At 38.8% G+C, this 20,477-nt stretch overlaps 1 protein-coding gene across 1 annotated transcript; it reads right to left on the reverse strand.

The window, feature by feature from the left end:
* Positions 1 to 1,203: 1,203 nt before the first annotated feature.
* LOC124148976 (zinc finger protein Gfi-1b-like) lies at positions 1,204 to 20,197 on the reverse strand. Its single transcript, XM_046520283.2, has 4 exons — positions 19,911 to 20,197; positions 9,743 to 9,901; positions 6,359 to 6,826; positions 1,204 to 3,391 (listed from the first exon to the last, which is right to left on the reverse strand). The coding sequence occupies exons 1-4, from the start codon at positions 20,044 to 20,046 to the stop codon at positions 3,216 to 3,218; spliced, it is 939 nt and encodes a 312-aa protein (XP_046376239.1). The 5' UTR covers positions 20,047 to 20,197; the 3' UTR covers positions 1,204 to 3,215.
* Positions 20,198 to 20,477: the final 280 nt, after the last annotated feature.

Consider the following 20,477-nt stretch of genomic DNA (forward strand, 5'->3'; position numbering starts at 1 on the left):
TAAACTTATGAAAAGTTGATAACAAGCAATAACATCGATACGAAAGAGTTGATTTTTTTATGTATAAAGACCAGGGCCGACTTGCACAAAGCAATCTTAGCGTTAATATGATCGCAACTCCCATACTTTAACATAGGCTTACAATAGTCGTAGCACTAAGATCGCTTTGTGCAAGTGGGCCCAAGTTTCAGAACACAATCGTAGCGGTGTGACTGACACAGCTGTGTGCTGTATATGGGAGTTACGACGGCCTCACGTTGGTTCGAATCCCAGATTGGTCTTGATTATAATTCGTCTGATTATGCTGAAACTGAAAGGCAACAACTCACTCCCCACGAACAGACATACCCGTGAAGATACGGGTAGGAATAGCTCTTCAGCAACCAAAGGGCGACTGTGATTGCCGGAAGAGGCGACTAACAGGATCGGGTGGTCAGGCTCGCTGACTTGGTTGATGCATGTCATCGTATTCCAATTGCGTAGATCGATGCACATGATGTCAATCACTCGATTATTTACAGACCGCCGTCATATAGTTGGAATATTGCAGAGTTCGGCGTTAAACAACAAACAAAAAAACGTGAAACGTGCTTATGAAGTAGGTTCACGTGACTATCGTTCAAACCATCCCTGTTCACACGAACACAAAGTTCCTCCCTAAGCAGGATACATAACACGCTGATTTAACAGCCTAGTATCTGCACAACCACATCCGACTCTAAGATAAACGCAGGTGTCAGATGATTGTGACAAACATGCCGACTCTGATATTGTAGATATTGTAGAAGAATATAAATGCTTTGACAAATAGATAAGCTACTGCCTCCGTATGTATCGTCGCTAAATCTCTCTCATGACTTCATGACTATAGCGACGGGTAGCCCAGTGGTTAAAGCGTCCGCTCGTCACGCTGAAGACCCAGGTTCGATTCCTCACATGGGTACACTGTGTGAAACGCATGTCTGATGTCCCCCGCCGCGATATTGTTGAATGAAGCTAAAACGGCGTAAAATCATACTCACTCACTAGACAAGTTCATGGTACAACTCACAACGAATAAGGACAACGTTCAGAGCTGAAATAGCGCTTCAAAAGAACTACAGAATCATGTCGTAACACAGCGATGGTCTGTGTACTCTCGGTGCAGTCACATATTCGCTGTAGTTGTGTTTCCTTGCATTGGTATAACAACAGTTTTTTTTATTTATCTTTTATTCAAATAACTTAAAAAATATTTACAGATGTATATACAACTTTAGAGATCATCAAAACACCACAGAGGGCATAAAACGTAGACTGTAATAACAAAAACAGTAGCAAGACGGGTAGGCGAACTACTAACATCCGGGCACTAACGAGCAATAACGGCCTCGTTTATACGTACAAAAACAGTTCGGATAATAGGGGCCAAACATGGGGAAATGACTAGTTCACACTCCACATCGTCATGTAATCTCGGCAACGTAAAAAGACCAAGTGTTCAAAAATAAAAAGAACAAAAACAAATACGTTTGTCTTAGGCGAGATTCTACAGACATTCCCAGGAACAATGTTTGAAAATCATTTACAAACCGTATCACCTGTATTTCAATTTCAGATATTAATATTAAACTGACTGAACTGTTTTTCCATTTAAATTCCATTATGTACAAAAAGGGAAGTCGGAAAATGAATTATTACTTGAAAAATATAATATCTGAATTATCCTACAGTTCGTATATGTAATGGTACTGAGCCTTACAAAGCATTATACATCATGAAGGGTAAGCGATTTACTGATAAGAGCCACAAATGTGAACGTCAATATGATACCAAGCGCGTATATGTTTTCCAATTTATCTGTGTGCTATTCCCATTAACATTCACAGCAGACTTCCTATTATCATACCACCTAACGTGATCTAGCGAGAGTATGGGTTTGACAAATGTGAATTGCTAATTAACCTGGAATCTTTGAAAATCTGATCGCTTTGTTCAATATTTGAGATTCAAAAACCGTTCCGAATTCCTAACTGACACTGACAAATAGAAAAATGAGTCCCTGTGATAGTTGGAAATATTTATTGCTGAACCTTTTAGAAATCTCTTGCCGACCATTACTGACTTTGATATTTGCTATCATTCGGTAAAGAATATTTGCTTTCAACATGAAAACATATCGCATACACACCAATGTGAATATAAGAATTTTATAGACGAAGGTCTATCCGACAGTGGCAACCGGCAACATAAATAAATCATAAAACATTTATCCAGACGTGGTTAAATCGATTAAAACACACTGTCCTTTGTATTTGCTTGGTAGGAATAATGCTTAAATGAGTTAAGAGAAAAAATGTCTTAGTGACACAGGGAATCATTTCATGCCTTAATATTCAAAAATATCTAGAAGTCATAAATTAAAACAAAATAGAATATGAGTTGAAATTTAATTGTGAGTTTTAACGCTAAATGTTTTACAATATCTCAGAAAATATTGCAGATGCACCTTTTAAATAACAAGCGTGAGCATGGTTGATTTGCAAACAAAAGTGAAACGCCGTTAATCGGAACGGTACCGTTTCCATGGAAACCGTGCGGATCAACAGATTCCCCGATTAAGGAATCCTTGTAAAGGAATCGTGTCCTTTCAATATCTATTCCCAACAGTAATCGGGGAAGCAGGGTTTCTGGATTAGCGGTATTTTTCTGTATTAACCGTATTTCCTATATCAAGATCCCGGCCTGTATTAACTTTTCACTTTACTTTTAGACCCTGTGTTTATTTCTTGAGCTCTGAGATGAGTAGGGAAAGCTTAGGTACAAGTAAGGTGTTCTATTAATCACTAACTGTAGCTGACTAGTTCCGTATGGGGGGCCCTGTCCTGACTTCAAACCCGTACCCCTACACTTGGCCCCTTAATAAGGGAAATACGGTATTCCCCATATTCAATCCAGACTCAAAAACGTTTTACATTTTGGTCCTGCGTTGACGAATGGATGACGACTTTTGGTGCTGTGCACAAAATGTACAATTTTGACTCTTGTCATTTGTCATTTTCCCCGTCGTCACAAACGTCGATGGCATCTAGGACATCAGTATCACGGAGTCCGGTGTGACCTCACCGGTCATTTGGGGCGGTAAGCTGAACCGGAGTCTATTGAAAGCCTCTTGAAGGAAAGTCTTTGCGAATTAAGGGGAGACAATTCAAGCGTTTCACTGGGAGTTATCTCCCTTAGTGGTGGCTACTGATTTCAAGATGGCGCCTCAAATCCACTTTTCTCTGGAATGCTCGTCCACACTGTGAGCAGGAGAACGGCTTGTATCCCGTGTGTTTCCGGCTGTGCGTTATCAGGTTGGACGATTGGCTGAATGCTTTTCCACATATCGTACACTTGTGAGGTTTCTCGCCTGAAAGAAAATCAACCAAATCAGAAAACGGCCTTTCTCAAAAGATATGCTAACACACATAAATTCACCATGCGTTACGTCGTATAAAGGGTACAGTTAATGTGTAAAATGTGATTCACGTAGGCAATATATTCAATTACTAATCATTTCAGCCGTTTTACACACTGACTGAAAACTAAAAACTGTCTATTTTCACAGATTGACTAAACGTTATTCAGAAGGACCTTAAAGGATCACAATCGACTAATTATTAGATTTGAAGCCAAAAGATTTAAAACTATTCATTGACTTTCCTTTTAATTTAATCCTATTAGTTTCATCCACTGGGTGATGAAATTAAACGTCAAGATGTTTGGAATTTGTTACCATACTAAAAAACTGGACAGATTTTTCCCTTAATTTGTAAAATAACTGACTATACTGATATAAACGGAACAGTGAAAAATATAGGGAAATCACTGTCAGTACATTTGACAAAGCGCGCATGCAAATTCAACACATGTTAGAAATGTGGAGATGTGATTGTGTGCATTGTTTCCAACGCGTACTTGGTAAATAAAGCTGGTATAAACCCATGATATAACATATCATGTTACCGTATCTAAAACTAAGTGTCACCTTATTCATTTTCATCGCAAATTGCCTCAGTGCAAATGTTAGTCACACTTCACATGGACTGTACGTGTTGACTAAGCTATTAAAGACTTCATGAAATTCAATTGAGAGAGTTGGAGTTTAACAACGTCCCTTTAAACAGTATTTCAGTTATACCGCGCCGTGTGAGCTTACTTAAAGAAGACACCTTATTTTAATACACCAAGGTTGCAGGTTATGAATTCTATCAACTATACATTCCGCGCGTGTCTACTCGTAGTGAGCGAGTTGGTTGAACACCACCGAGCTACAAATACACAGACAAATGTAACGAAAAAATGTTTCTATCATGTTAATAATGAAAATATATCAGTAAAAAACATGAGGTTAAGATCCCCTACAACAGATGTGATATGCCTTTGTTTAAATACATCCTCCTCATTTTCTCTAATAGTATTTAAAAGGTTTTCTATACATTTGGTATTTTGCAGAGTTGAAAAGACGAATCCTGAAATCATTTGATTGTATAATATAATCATAACGATGTTTACAAGCATTACGACCACAGCGGCAACAGCTAAATAACAAAAATCGATACATCCTTATCGTCGTTAATAAAAACCTTTATCTGCATAAATGTTTCTAAGTAGAACTAAGGCTTTCAAATATTCAGTGTCTTCAAAATCGTTGATCACGCAAATGGTTATGTTTGAATTCGAATGATCCTCAACTTTCGTGTTTGTCCCTGACTTAGTGAACACTTTATTTAAGTTTATTGTCGATGGCAACTCCGACACCACTGCAGACGTTAGGATGCCAGTGAACCGGGAAACACGTCTTAACTTATTTTGCAATGCAATTTGTAAAGCCCTTTAAGTGTCTCGTAAATAAAATATCCCATGCGAGTCAGACAGTGCTAGATAAATCTTAGAATATATACTATTCTGTTACAGTTACACCTTTGTATTCGGCTTCTTCTCGTGAGGATTGCTCATTGTCAAATCAGATCAATAAATAAAAACATGAATATGCACAAATGTGCCGTGAATTACATTTTTGTTGAGTTTTAGTTGTAGGCACGTGCGAGAAGTTCATACAATTTTCCATTTCGGTTTTGATGTATAATAAATATTCTAGGTGGTTGGTAGAGATTTGGATTGGTGCCATATTATTAGTGATTTGTGTTGTCTCACTCGTCCCTTGTCTTCTCTTACGATATACGAGGGATGATTGAAAAGTTCCCAGCCTCACATACAAGGAATTTCGTAATAGTTCAATATTTTGTCGTTAAATGATGTCATAGAGGTTTATCCACAAAAAAGCTTAAGTCAATTGAGAAAATTGTTTCGGTGTGACAAGTCAGTAAAATAAGTAGAGGTCTGTAAGGAACGGTAATCTGAATAAACACACATATGGAAGGAAACCCAGATAATAATAATAATAATAATAATAATAATAATAATCTAGGTGGACAGGGGCATATTTCGAACATATTCTCTTGCCGAAGGAGATACCCCCAGAAACTCCCCAGATGAAAGACAGTCACCCATCCTCCTACCCTCCGCAGCCAACGTTGCTTAACTTCGCCTGATTTGTGACCAGTGCGGTGTACATAATGTACCACTTATGTGGAAGTTATCGACAGTTATCGATCGAAAAGCGGGTTTTCAGAGAATTTCACAATGTGTGCTTATGAAACTGAGACACAAGGAAGGGGCCATCATTTGAACTGTATCCCTTTCTTGCAGAAAAGATAAATTACGTGAGGTAGGAAAGAGCCAAAAAATCAAATCTTTGCACAGAACCAGATCTTTACCCCTAAGGCGACACACGATGTGGATCCCTACTGACATTTTTAAGGCATGATTATTAAACGTTTTTCATTAATTCTATTTTCAAAACAATCCCAGAATACTTTTGTTCCTGTTTCTGTACAATCTTAGGACAGTGGAATAGGTATTGAGAGAAATCATAGTCGATTGAGAGTTTCTAGCAAACCTATTTTTCGTACGTTTTCACTGTTAACAAGATGCCGCTGGATAAACAACGCACCTGCTACAATTACCACGAAACAATACAAGTTACACAAGTCAGCCCCAAGTGTCGTTTCAGGGACGGTTCCATGGACACTAACATCACTTTATAACTTTAGCGGTCATTTTGGCCACTGAATCCTCAATTTTATCGACTTTCATGTGAAACCGCATCTGGTCTGTGGTAACAGTATGTCTTTGTGTCAAGTATAAATTACTCATTGATTTTGTTTAGGGAGTACAATTCATCATACTTTTTCAAAAATGTCTACATTCTATAAGTTTCAAAAAGTTATATTTACAAGTTTAAGATATTTTACAAATGAAACAAAAAACTCACCGGTATGAATATACGTGTGCTTTTTCATGTCGGACTTTTGATGGAATCGTTTACCACAGTAGGGGCAGGGGTAGGGTCGAGTGTCACTGTGTATCAACATGTGAGTGGATAGGGTTGAAGACCTCTTGAACGACTTGCCGCACTCTTTACACGAAAATGTCCTTTCCTTAGGTTCGGAGAGACCCCCCGACATGGACTTGGACCCCATGTCGCTGGAGTGAACGGAACTGTCAGAGGGCGAAGAGTCATCGTGGCCCCGGCAGCGCGCACAGTTACAAGGATGGATGTCATCTTGACGGCCGATGTCGTGAAATGACGGCGTGTGCAGAGGATCCGGAAGCAGACCTGGTTTCGGCAGAATCTGCATCTCGTGGTCAAGTGTCAGCCATGACAGGAAGTCGCCAAGAAACTCACGCAGATATTTGGTTTCTTTGATTCGGACACAGTTGTCTGGCTTGTCCAATGAGCCTGGAAATCAGAAAGAAAATCATTCCGTTATTTTACACGCGTCGATATTTTTTTAGACACTATTTGACAATAACATACCCCCCCCCCCCCCCGTCTGTTGTACTTTCAAACTCCCCCCTTTACACAAGGTATGACTACGAAGATTTTAATTTAATATTACATTTCAGAAAACTTTCAAACATTTCCAGACGTGATCAAACGGTTGACAATTAGCCTTTTGTCTTTCGAACACTTTTGATCATCTAGCATTATCAAGTACATTTTTAGGGCTCAACTCAGTGGGGTTGATATTTCCAACTTAAAGAGAAAAAAACTTTCTGTAGGTTGTTGTATGATCCAGCACGCTATATTATCCATTTTTAGTACCAATAGATTTGAAGGTACTGTTAAGTAAACTATTATTATAAATACAGCACTATCTGAAAAATGTAAGTAAATAACATTTTACTTATCAGAACCCAAATGTCAATTTGTCGAAATATGGTCCTTAGATAATGTGACTGTATTGTAAACAAAGCATCGTGCATGTAAACTGTCTGTCTGTGCAGTTCTGAATCATTTTGAAGTAACTACCAGAGCATGTCCAAAAAAGAATATACACTTTAACATTCCTTGAACAAAACTCATTAACAACGTCTCCATCAACAACTCCAACACCAACACCAACACCAACACCCACAACCACAACCACAACCACATCCACACCCACAACCTCATCCACATCCACATCCACAACCGCAACAACTACATCCACACCCTCAACCACAACCACACTAACACCCACACCCACAACCACACCAACACCCACAAGCACACCCTCACCCACATCCACAACCGCAACCACACCCACACCCACATCCACACCCTCACCCTCACCCATACCCCTACCCACAACCACACCCACAACCACATCTACACCCTCACCCTCACCCTCACCCACAACCACACCCTCACCCACAACCACAACCACAACCAGATTAACACCCACAACAACGCCAACGCCAACGCCAACAACCACATCCACATCCACACCCACACCCTCATCACACCCACATCCACAACCACACCCACAGTCTCACCCTCACCCTCACCCTTACCCTCACCCTCACCCTCACCCTCACCCTCACCCACACCCACGCCCACACCCACGCCCACGCCCACCCCATCTCCACCAATACCATTCATCCAGAACGAAAGATTATATGCAGTGGCCATGACATAGTTTAAGACCTTACCAGAATAATGACAACGACGTGGGCGTATTTTTGAGATATTTCATCATATCAGTTTCATTTGATTTATAGAGTCTTAAATATCTAATTCTACCATTCTATCATGCATTAATATGTAACAATATGTAATACTCTATGTAACAATACAGAGCGTGCCATACATCTGGAGAACTGTTTCTAACAGAGCAACATGAACAGCTCCACATCTAGCGAACGTGTTGAACCTGACGAGCATTTAATATTCACATATGTTCGTTTTATCTGTAATGAATGCACATTCACTGTGATGGCACGATTTGCCCATCAAATGACAATGCACTTGGTCGATGTTGGTTTACAATCATTCAAGCAGACGGTCCAACAATGGCATCACAAACCCATGAAGCAATAACTCAAAGTTACTGAAGAGCCCATTTTCGGGGAATTCATTTCATAAATATTTCCTGGTCACGCGCGAAGCGTCAAGTCTGTCTCAATCTGTGTTTCTAAATCATGACACTCAGGAATCTATTTTATTCTCCGCTGTTTTCAGATTCTATTGAAAAAGCCCTTGTCTCTTAAAACAGTCGCATTCAATACGACAGCCTTCTCGGAGATGCCCAAGGGAACTGCGCATGCGTCAGACAACGTCCCGACAATCAAGCAACCGGAATCGATTTTAAGTTATTCATGATGGTCTCCGACCTATGGAACTTTAGGTGAAAGAGCAAGTTCCCTTAACAGTTTAAACAAAGGAATAACCTTAAGAGATCCGAGATTGCAATAGCCTTAAGGCTTGGCAATGGTTATGGTATCGGGGGACTTTAAATATATAATAATACTGATACAGATATAGCGGGCCCAGTGGAATTTCATCCTCAATGCGTCTCTCATGGGGTCTTGAAGTTGGGCGCCAGTTTGGGTCCTTGACTGTTAATTTAATAATGACGTCGCCATGCCGCCCCCGACGCGGTTTAGAAGGGAATATTAACTGTGGATAAAGGGAATTGTCCTACATGAACCGCGATTTTTAGCAATCAGAGGAAATCTCGCTTGTGGTGCTAGAGGGTACGTTGGTAATTCCCAGTTGCTTAAAAATGCGTTTCAGATCGGTAAAAAGCCGTAAAGGTGTGACTGTAAGAATTCGCCTTTTATCACTGCTTGTGGCAGAGGTATTGGGTGGCAAGTCTGTCTGCGGAAACGGTAGTGACAAGTCATGGGTTTTATTTGGTGTTTTTGCATCAGGATGGTTTTAATGATTAAGTCGACACATCCGTTTGGTGCAAATGTAGAGGCTTAGGAATCTAGAAACGCGTTGGTGAATGCAGACTGTAGGTTGCCAAGACCTAGTTTAATGCTGTATGATCATCATTGCAGTTTGCACATGTCTAATTTAAGTTGAATTTTGGTTTAATGACAAGGTGTATTTAAACAATAACAGGTGAACACACTGGCATACGACTGAATATAAAGAATGAAACAGAATGTGTCATTTCTAAAATTCGATGCTTTTTGAAAATGTAAGCACTCAGTTATTACATTTGTATCGTCAGTTTTCATCATTACATTTCATGCACTACAGCCAAGTCAGAAATGTCGATAAGTCGGTATTCCTACAAATATGAGTGAAGTGTTTCAGTTGGTACAACGGATAGCGACTGTTAGGGTAGCGGGACGAGCTGTGTTATGTGTGCTATTGTCGTACCTGTGTCGTTTTCATTGAATGAGGGGGGTTTTCTGTCGCTGTGCCATTTCGAGGACTCCTCTGTGAAAGACGGGGTCACATCTGCTATCAGGGAGGCCACATCGAAGGGGGTTCGGATTCGAGATTTCGGTGGAGGAAAGGTTACGCGATGAGCTTCATCTGAAATGGAGAAGAAAACCAGATATTTAACTGAAGCATATTGATGAAGAAAACCTGATATATAACTGAAGCATGTAGATGAAGAAAACCTGATATATAACTGAAGCAGAATGATGAAGAAAACCTGATATATAACTAAAGCATTGTGATGAAGAAGAAAACCAGATATATAACTGAAGCAGAATGATGAAGAAGAAAACCTGATATATAACTGTAGCAGAATGATGAAGAAAACCTGATATATAACTGAAGCATGTAGATGAAGAGGAAAACCAGATATATAACAGAAGCATGTAGATGAAGAAAACCAGATATATAACAGAAGCATGTAGATGAAGAAAACCAGATATATAACTGAAGCATGTAGATGAAGAAAACCAGATATATAACTGAAGCATGTAGATGAAGAGGAAAACCAGATATATAACTGAAGCATGTAGATGAAGAAAACCTGATATATAACTGAAGCATTGTGATGAAGAAGAAAACCAGATATATAACTGAAGCATGTAGATGAAGAAAACCAGTTATATAACTGGAGCAGAATGATGAAGAAAACCAGATATATAACTGTAGCATGTAGATGAAGAGGAAAACCAGATATATAACTGAAGCATGTAGATGAAGAAAACCAGATATATAACTGAATCAGAATGATGAAGAAAACCAGATATATAACAGAAGCATGTAGATGAAGAGGAAAACCAGATATATAACAGAAACATGTAGATGAAGAAAACCAAATATATAACTGAAGCTAAAGATGAAGAGTAAAACCAGATATATAACTGAAGCATGTAGATGAAGAGGAAAACCAGATATATAACTGAAGCATGCAGATGACGAAGGACCTGATTACAATCAAACTTTATGGTTATTCAGTTTTACATTTTTCATGAGCGAAACACACAAAGTCACTATGTTTTACAATTAAGTAATTTAGGGATCTTGAGCTGCTTTTAACAAAATGTATAATATTAAATAGTTCCTAAATGACATGCAGTGAGTGAATGCTGTTTTACGCCCTAGTAAACATTGTTACAGCAATATCACGGCGATCGAAGGTAATCGATTCTGGACCAGACAAAGTAGTGATTGATAGCATGAGCAACTATCTACATCGTCGGTGCCAGTATCACCCAATTTACACAATCTAACCGGATCCGTTACATTTACATGAAGGCTTTTTAGACAAACACGATGCAACTGGGACCTATTCTCCTTCAGTATACTACTAATTCACATGATTCAATATATCTTTTAATGGTTTTTGTTGTGTAAATGGATGTTTTTAAATCAGTCATTAGAGATAGTCATACAGACATTGTTCTGTCGGAACGAAGGATGAAAGACGATAATCCTGCACGGTCTGCACAACGTTTTTGTCTTTTATTGTTATGAAAACTGTTCTATTTATTTATTCATGCCTCCGTGACATCAACGGAAGCTGCACACAATAGGAAAGTCAAGGGGTAATCTACACAGACACATGACGATTTCCAAGACAAAAGACGCTTCTGTCTTACGCTAACTCACGTATTGATCACAGCGCCGACACACCTCCTAGACAGCATATCTACAGATTTAAGTCACCCCCAGGTCAATTAATGTATACAATAAATGTCTGAGTATTCTCTACGGTTTCAGCTTCCGCCAGCACATTTGGACGACCCGCAAAAGAATAACCAGCCATCCAAAAACATAGGCGAGAACGACACCTTGGGAACGCCACTTACAGCCAAACAACGACGGAGCAAGAGTCACGCCTTGCCGCTTCCCGGGTACAGCGGTAATTATCTTCAACAAGCTCTTACTCATTTATTATGTATGGTGACCAATGCCAACTGACCAGCGCTACAGTCCAGTGCTTTGGCCGAGACCACATGGTTACTACTGGACAAGGCAGGATCCGTTCCCCAAAGCGATCTAAGCTTTGAGACGCGTACGGTCGCAGTGTTAACATCGCTTTGGGGACGAGGGCAGAAGATGTTAAATGTTATTGTGTATGTATATTCCTGTTAAGGTGGACACGGGTGGGTCAGTCGTCTGGGGCGCAGCATTTCTCTGGGCAGAGTTGCGTCCCTTTGACATGCCAGAAACCTGATTATGTTTCTGGTTTGTCAGGACCATACCCTGTACGCGTGGATTTCCCCAAAGTAGTAAACGTCCAAGACCACCATCCGGCTGTCCTCACTCACTCACTCACTCACTCACTCACTCACTCACTCACTCGACATGCATATGGTCTCCCTGGATCGAATCTCTCTGCTTAATCTCTCTTCGATTTCAATACGCTGTGTTCTGCTCTGCCCTGCTCTCCTTTGCTCTGGATGCTCTGGTTAGCATTTACATTTAATAGGAAAATAAGGTGGGGTAAATGGGGTTTAAAGTACAAGACTATTGCACTGATATAGCGACGTGCACGCACGTGTGTGTGTGTGGCTGTTTGTACTAGTCCGGACTGATGTTGATTTTATAGTGCTAGCCCACTGAGATACTATGCCGCAGTTTAACATGAATACCCCACTCTGACACAGTATACTGACTCCGAGCTGACCAGTCCTTGTTGTAGCCCCTTAATGCCGAGCGCCAGACAGGGTAACAACAAGTACCATCTTTTAACGTCTTTTGTTATGACGCGGCTGGGGATCAAACCCCAAACCTTCCGCTCTCCGGGCGGACGTTCTACCACTAGACCACGGAGGCGGTCAGTAGGAGCATAACACAAAGAACATGGAACAATACGTGTTCACGTTCATTTTACACAACTTATTCAATCTTATTTTAGCGTGAACAAAACATTTTCACCGATGACAAGCAATTTGGTGTTGAATATATGAATTCATAATGTATTTATAAATTAATTTCTAAAGCACTGTCTGGTTTAAAGCGCTAGTTGCTGCGTGAAGTTCAATGGTACGTGAAGGACAGCAACAATGCGTCATGTATTGCTATTCACTGACTTACAGATGCTTATTGTTAAATGAAACAATATGTGCTTATTATCGCATGGTTTATTCATGACATGCAAAGCTATTATCTTCATGAAAATAATTCACGGTAACAATGACTGTTCCAGGACATGGGGGCAATAGTCATCATTGATCTATTTTAAGTGGCAGCCACACGTACGGGCTGACACATACATAAACACTATAATTCTCCCTAATCTATATAACCTGGAGAGCAAGAGAAACTACACCGCTCTGTTGATTTTGTCGTATGTTTGATTTTTAAATGAAAATATCTTCAGTATAGTAATAGTTTATCCAAAGGAATAACTGTACTGGCGCTTAGTCAGCACTCAAAGAATACTTCTACATGTTTATTTTAAAAACCTAATTTGATTTAAAACTTTTAAAAATTAAAATAAATGCCGATGAATATCTCAGACATTTTATTTTTGAAAATCAATAAATTTGCTTTTTTCCGACACAAATTCAAACGTGGGGTCATGTGGTTGCAAATTCATTTCCTACTTTCCAGTCTTCATTCAAGTAATTTATTTTTATTTCGAACAGCTGTAATCTTGTGTATTTCTATTGCAAACCCTTGGGAGCAGGGGCTGCTACCATCTATATGCATACAGAACATTTTAAAATTTAGAATCAATATAATTGATATAAACTGCCGGGGGAAAAGAAAGTATACACTTGAAATTGGATTGACGAACAAATTACAAATGTTATCAAAACGTTACTAGGCTGAACTTACGGTCCGAAAAACAGCTATGATATCAAATACACATCCATCAAGTAACCATTTCTTGTTTGTTTGTTTTTTGTTTCAGTTTTAGCCGGGCATTGAACATTATGACGTCTTGGCCGACGCTTACCATAGTGAACGGAAGCTAGAACCACACCTTTGACCACCACTGGCCATACAGTGACCAGTGAGTAAATGGATGTTGTTTAAAGCCGCAGCTAGCAATTGTCCAACTTTTTCACAACGGCTTGTAAAAAATTGAGTTTGGACTGCGGTCGCTTTTCGAAAGTGGGACAATATCACAAATTTCATTATCCCATCACTTATTAATCCTCCATTTAAATATATCTGAACTGTTATTATTGTTTCGATGTGTTAAAACCCTGAAATGTGTATTTTGTACGATGGCAAACGCGCAGGTTTACCCAACATCAACCTGTTAAACTGCTCCCTTAAGTACTGCTGCAGGATTTTCCAAGTCTCACGTGCTGCATGAATTGCAAGTGCAGCTGCACAATGACTGCACAGATTAAATGGCGATGTTTAATTAGACGAGAGCTTGGCGTGGAAAAATGACAATCAAGGAATCAGTATCATTCTTATCATTATATAATTAATAAAACAATCTCTAGGTGTATATTATTGGCATTGACGTATAGTTTCTGTCTACAGTGGATGTGGAATGGGTACACTGTGTTTGATTATTTGTTATTTATATCACGATAATGTGACCAATTAATAAATAAACATAACATGCAATATGTGTTTTAATGGCCACGTGTTACAATAGCACAAAGCGACTTTCCAACTGACGCGAGATTTATATATTGGCACAGATATATATTTCAGCACAAATAGCTTTTAATCTTAAAAATATTTAACGTGTGTTTGTGTAACAGATTGTACAATTAACATAGGTGAAGCATTTACGAAACCAATATTCTACTAGGTATTACTTATTAATTATAATACAAGAAACTATCAGTGTACTTAGAAATGTAATATATCAATGATATTATTTGTCTGTTTTGGTCGAAAATAAGTAGATAATAAAAGCTGGTAATTCTCAGTACTATTAATATGGATTGCATTTACCGTGTCCCTTTTCAAATTCCCTACATAATGAAACGAAACTCACAGCTGGAGATCTGTAAAAATGTAGATGAGCCATTTATATTGTAATAATACTTTCAAAGCATGATTGACGTAAAATAACTGTATCTAACAGTGCGTGACCGTAAGTGCAAATCAGTTGTAAGTGAAGTGTATCAATGAATAACATGACTACCAGTCTCGTTGGCTTACATTGTCCCTTGTACTAGATTCATATGCATCTATAATATTGAAATATCGATTTACCATTAGACGCACCATAGTCCTGCAATATAAGTATATAATAGTTTAAAAACCATAAAGCTATCAATTTCGCAATTTGTCTCGAAGCTTGATAACATCAAAAATATAAAGGCAAAAATAAATTAGATTTTGAGAAAATTAATTTGAAAATGACATTACACTGAGACCTGTTACCATTTCGCTATTTGACTCCGAAATCAATTACATAGCGTGCGAAACGCTATTTTAACCGTGTCAGATTTAGTGGTACTGGTGCAAGGCAAGCGACAGGTGTGTATTCCGTAGTTCCCTCACAGAAATCCCAGTATTGAAAAACGGATACCATACATGACGCTTTCTAACACTTTGTCGGAAATGAATCCAATTTGGATCCGTTTGTTCAGGCGAATCAGAAAGCTCCCCCTTAACAACCTGTTGCGAGATTTGTTTGATCGCTGTTCAGAATTAATAAAACCCACTTAACACTTGTACGCCGGTTTCATTGTCAATTTTCAAAACTTCCGTTGTGATTCCTAATGTAAATAATATAGGCATCCGTACGCCGAGGTATGACTATTGGAATAATGTATCCCAGGGTCCTCAAATCGAACACCTGTCGAATAACTCGTTGGGAAATCAGAATGACTCGCGAGGCGGTATACAGTTATCAGAAACCAATTGTAAAAAATCAAATGGTTATTTGAAAGCTTGTTTGGGGGATTTGCATATGCCAGTATGTGTTTAAATTGAAATATTGTTGTAAGTAGCGTTACGTATATTTATTTATGTATTCGTTATTTGTATAGTTATATTCAGAGGATAATAAAATGGGTGTTAACGATAACAACTTGTGTCGAGGATAACAATATGACTTTATGTTAACGATAACAAAATATGTCGAAGATAACAGTATGTGTAGAGAATATCAACCTGTCTCGAGGATTCCATGTGTCGAGAATAACAAAATATGCCGAAAGCGTCATATGTTGGGGATTCCGCGTACAAAACGTTTAAACTGTTATTTGCTTTGAAGTGAAACTTCAGTAAATTGAATGTTTCACGATCTTTGCGCTCAGAAAGTGTGTCAAATTAGGGCTGTTAAGTTATAATGAGATAATGCAGCCATGCGTATTGAAGCGGCTTTTTAGTCTAAAAATGACAACAGATGCGCATAATGCACGCTTAATGATGATGAAATGATTTCAGTATTGACAATAACAGCTACGTTATAGCGATGCATGAAATATTCACATTACATCACGTTTTATCGAGCGTTTATAAGCATATTGTTTCCACAACCCCCGACCGAACGATTCATTCCACTCCATTGATCTGTTAAAACAGAAACTAACGTTATTGACAAATAGTATTTAATCTTTGCACAATCTAGAACAGCTTTAAAGTAATCGTTTCGACTTATTAATATTTACAATGTATTGGTCGTGACTCTGATTGAGAATCTCCTAATAATCACAAACATGTTAGATTTTTGGGAATCTTCTAAACAGCACTCCCTAATTGTCAATTTGCAACGCTTTCATTTAATGGTGTTCTGATGACAGCAAAACGATATTCAATTAGTTTTAATAAAACATTACTATGAATCTATACCTCCAGTACAGACATTGTTAAGTCATTCAATTACTGAATCAGTATATACAACATCAATAGTAAGTTGAATTCCATTAAGTGTGGAAAACAGAGTACACAACTCACAATCACGATTAAAAGTTTAAAACAAAACAAAACTATACTTTTTTTTTAGAAAACTGGTCCAATGGAGACATCAAGATTTGTTTGACAATTGGTCCCGCGTTTATGTCTTTCAGTGACGTTTTATCTATTATTTATATTAATGAGCCTGCTCGTAGACGACACCCTTGTCTTCAACTATATGATTAATAGTTTGACAGCTGAATAACATTCGGATATAGAAACACCATACTGAAAGTTTCTTGTGTATAATGAAACTTGAACCCGTTTTCTAAATCACTTCCGAGCACGTCAATTTCAGATTTTTCTTTGAGTATTAATAGTGTGTTTTGTCAGTTTCTGACGCTGAAAAGCAGCTGTAAAACATTTAGAAGTTTCGCTCTGTGAGTACAGTCCCTGGAAGCATTGACTAGAACATTTAATTGTCTTCATAAGAACACATTGAACTTGTCAGATGACTTTTCATGCTAAAATCTGTCCGGTAAAATATTTATTGTATCTAAAAGCCATTTTAGAATTCAATATTTAAAACACGTTTTATTTGGATGAGAGATTTCGCCTGGAATCCCGTTTCGTCTGATTTAAGAAGCGGAATTGAGCTGTGAATATTGGTTCGCTTTCGAGAAGGAAGATCGTGTAATTACTTTCCTAAGCTATTACGGCAAATTTTAAAACGAATATTTCTTTATAACTGAAACATAATGAATCGAGTTGGGTTGCAAACAATGTATATTACAATAAAATTGTACTTTTTTTCAAATTTATTGAAATTGCATTCGTCACCTTCAGCATATTCCAAATTCATATAACGATTTGAAATTAAGGTCCAAAAATCGATGTTGAAATTAAGGATGCTTAAGCATAAACTCAAATCATTCGGAATATTTTTAATTAGAAGTACTCTAATGTTTTGAAAGTAGCCACATAAGGACAGATTTCAATACGAAATGTTTATAAGATAAACAGGCAATGTATTGTGAATATTTTATATGATTACTTCATTTTTTACAAGGGTAAGTGTACTGTTCTTGTCAGGATGAGACCTGAAAATATGAGTAACTGCAGGATTTCTGCAAAGGAATTAAGTTCGGATTCGGATTCCTTGATCAACATACGATGGGCATCGTCGTTTAAGAAGCGGTCTTATGGACGTATAGGGACACCTATGGACATCTATGGACACCCATGTAAAAACACTTCTTCAACTTCTTTCAATGCATATCATAATGTTCAGTGGCAGTGTTTTGTTTCCAACGAAAACGATTACCCTTAAGAGCCGCAAGAGCATACATCATTCTCGCCTCATCTGCAACCCGACACTCCCACCCTCCCCTCACCCTTACCTTACCCTACCACACCCTTACCCTACCTGATTCACCTCACCCCACCCTCATATCACCCTCATCCACACCCTCACCTCGCCCACACCTCACCCCACCCGACCATCACATCACATCACATCACATCACATCACATCACCCCACCCCACCCCACCCACACCCTAACCTCAACGCCAACCCAACCTCACTCACCCCGCCCTCACCCTACCTCACCTCACCCTCACTCCATCCTCACCCACACCACACCCTCTACCTCACCCACACCCTCTTCTCACCCCACCAAGTTCAGTTAATTAGTTTAGTACCTGTGCTGAAAAAGACACCATTATGCATATATACCACTGGCAACATGTTTGTCTTTCGGGCTAATCTTCAAGTTGATCTCGACCTCAAGAAGTAGCAAGGTATATTTACAGTTATATATCAGAGTGCATAAGAGTGTTTGTTGAAACAATGTGTCATATTTCCTGTTACATGCTTACAGAAAAGTATACAATAAACTTCAAACGTTTTAATTTTCATTCAATTTTCTTTATGTAAAAGACGAAAATGTTTCTGTTAAAGTGGGCCCTCAATTTAAAATTATACAAGATATACGAAGAAAATAGTGTACAAATACAAAATATATTCTCTTTAAGACCAAATATGTAAACAGCCAATCGAAAAAATGCTTCAACCCTCAATTCGAGCTATCGTGTTCTCTAAAGTAGTATGGTACGTAAATATCTGTATACAGTGTATGTTGTATAACACAAACATGTCCTGTATGTTTACTTATTTCACTAAAAATGTCATATTGTACTCCATTTAGAAAGTGTTGTCAAGTTCAATATTTGAATGTTTCATAAATCATTAATTGCATTTTACGCTAATATGATACCATTCTCATGGGCATTTCAAACCTCTTTACGGATGAACCGATACAGTGACAGGACTGTCCAGTTGCTGGGTAGTCATTTATTTGTTTATTTATTTATTGACTGAATAGTTAGCCAGTACTACCAACAATAGAATTAATCATGAAACCTCTGACATTTAGAAATGGGATGTCAGCCCACACACACCCAAAACACCCACCCCTATCCCCGTAACCACCACCCCATCCCCCGGTTCCACCCTGGGCACCTTAAAGATGGGGATGGAGCTACTCTGTGGTTGACCATTAAGAATTCAAACAAAAGGTAGGTTAATGAACAACATCTGGTGGCATATTGCCCATGTAAACATTAGACTTGACACGAAAACAACTTTTTCTTGAACGGTGTGTTTGACATTATTGAAAACGATTGCTTATTGTGGTAATATTAAAAAGGCAATGGGGACAAGACTATCAATAAAAACATGAAAATGATGCAGGAAATACAAGAGAAGTATTTGACAACGAGGATGTGCAAACCTTATGATAGGAACGACACAATTGAAGAGATTAACAGCATTCATGGATTATCATAGTTGTAGAGATTAACATCAGTGTAGGGATTAGCATAAGTATAGAGATTCGCATTAGTGTAGATTAAGGTCATCAATAGGTGACCAACATTGAACAGATTAGTATATTATTTCAAATTTAGGCATCAACGAAGTTTGTACAGAGACAACAAGAAGCTCTCAGTCCCTTGTAATCCTTAACAGATTCTTTAACTACTCAACGAACCAACAACCAATAAACTTACTGCTGATTGATGTAAATATGATATACGATATACATAATACGTGTATATCTACAGACACAATCACAATAACCATTAGCGCACCGACAAAATATGCGTATATACCCTTACTTGTTATACAAATAGAAGAATGTTTTGATGTGTGTCAAACTATTTGAATGGGTGAATAACGATGTGTAACCTATAGCATCAGTGATGGGTCTGAGACAATGTTTGAACAAATGTAAACACGGCTGTACGACCTACCTGACAAGGGCGTCCTGAGAATGTTGGGGTACTCCGGCCCCTCCCTGCATTCCGTGGGGGAGGGGGGCTCGTTGAGCGGGGTAAGGGGGGAGGACCGTCGCCCCCTTGTCTTCTTGATCATGAAGGAGCGAGGCATGTTTCTGCGAACGGCTCTAAGTGATCAACTATCACAGTCGACTCAGCGTACTCACGCAGTGCTATTGGTTGTGATTAGTTTGTTGGGTTGCTTTTCTAAGGGCACGTGATTTTAAATATTAAACCCTCAGCATCTGTGATGTTCGAGTGGTAACAATTGGCGCATAGATTGTGTGAAATTATTGATGTAGCAATGTCCCTCCTACAATTACTACAGATCTCGACGAATTCCACCAAATAAATGCAGCACTTCCCTTCTAATAATCGCACGCTTCTCATTGGCTCGACCGCCTCGGGGCTTGAATGAGCGAGAGGCGAAGAGGTGTGATTATGCAAATGAGTACCGGCAAGCGCACGGCGTTGTGAGCGGGACAATATCAAACCAACTTGTTCGTTGCGGCAAGGCGCCTGAGCGACAGATGCAAGAATGGA

This window comes from Haliotis rufescens, unplaced genomic scaffold (genome assembly GCF_023055435.1).
Source record: "Haliotis rufescens isolate VD_foot unplaced genomic scaffold, xgHalRufe1.0.p SCAF_8, whole genome shotgun sequence".
In the NCBI taxonomy this organism is placed as follows: domain Eukaryota; kingdom Metazoa; phylum Mollusca; class Gastropoda; order Lepetellida; family Haliotidae; genus Haliotis; species Haliotis rufescens.

Coding starts and splice junctions, on each gene's coding strand:
- LOC124148976 (XM_046520283.2), bottom strand. CDS start 20,046: ATGCCTCGCTCCTTCATGATCAAGAAGACAAGGGGGCGACGGTCCTCC. Junction 9,902..19,910: donor TCTCAGGACGCCCTTGTCAG/GTAGGTCGTACA, acceptor TCTCCATTTCAG/ATGAAGCTCATCGCGTAACC. Junction 3,392..6,358: donor GCACACGTATATTCATACCG/GTGAGTTTTTTG, acceptor ATTTTCTTTCAG/GCGAGAAACCTCACAAGTGT.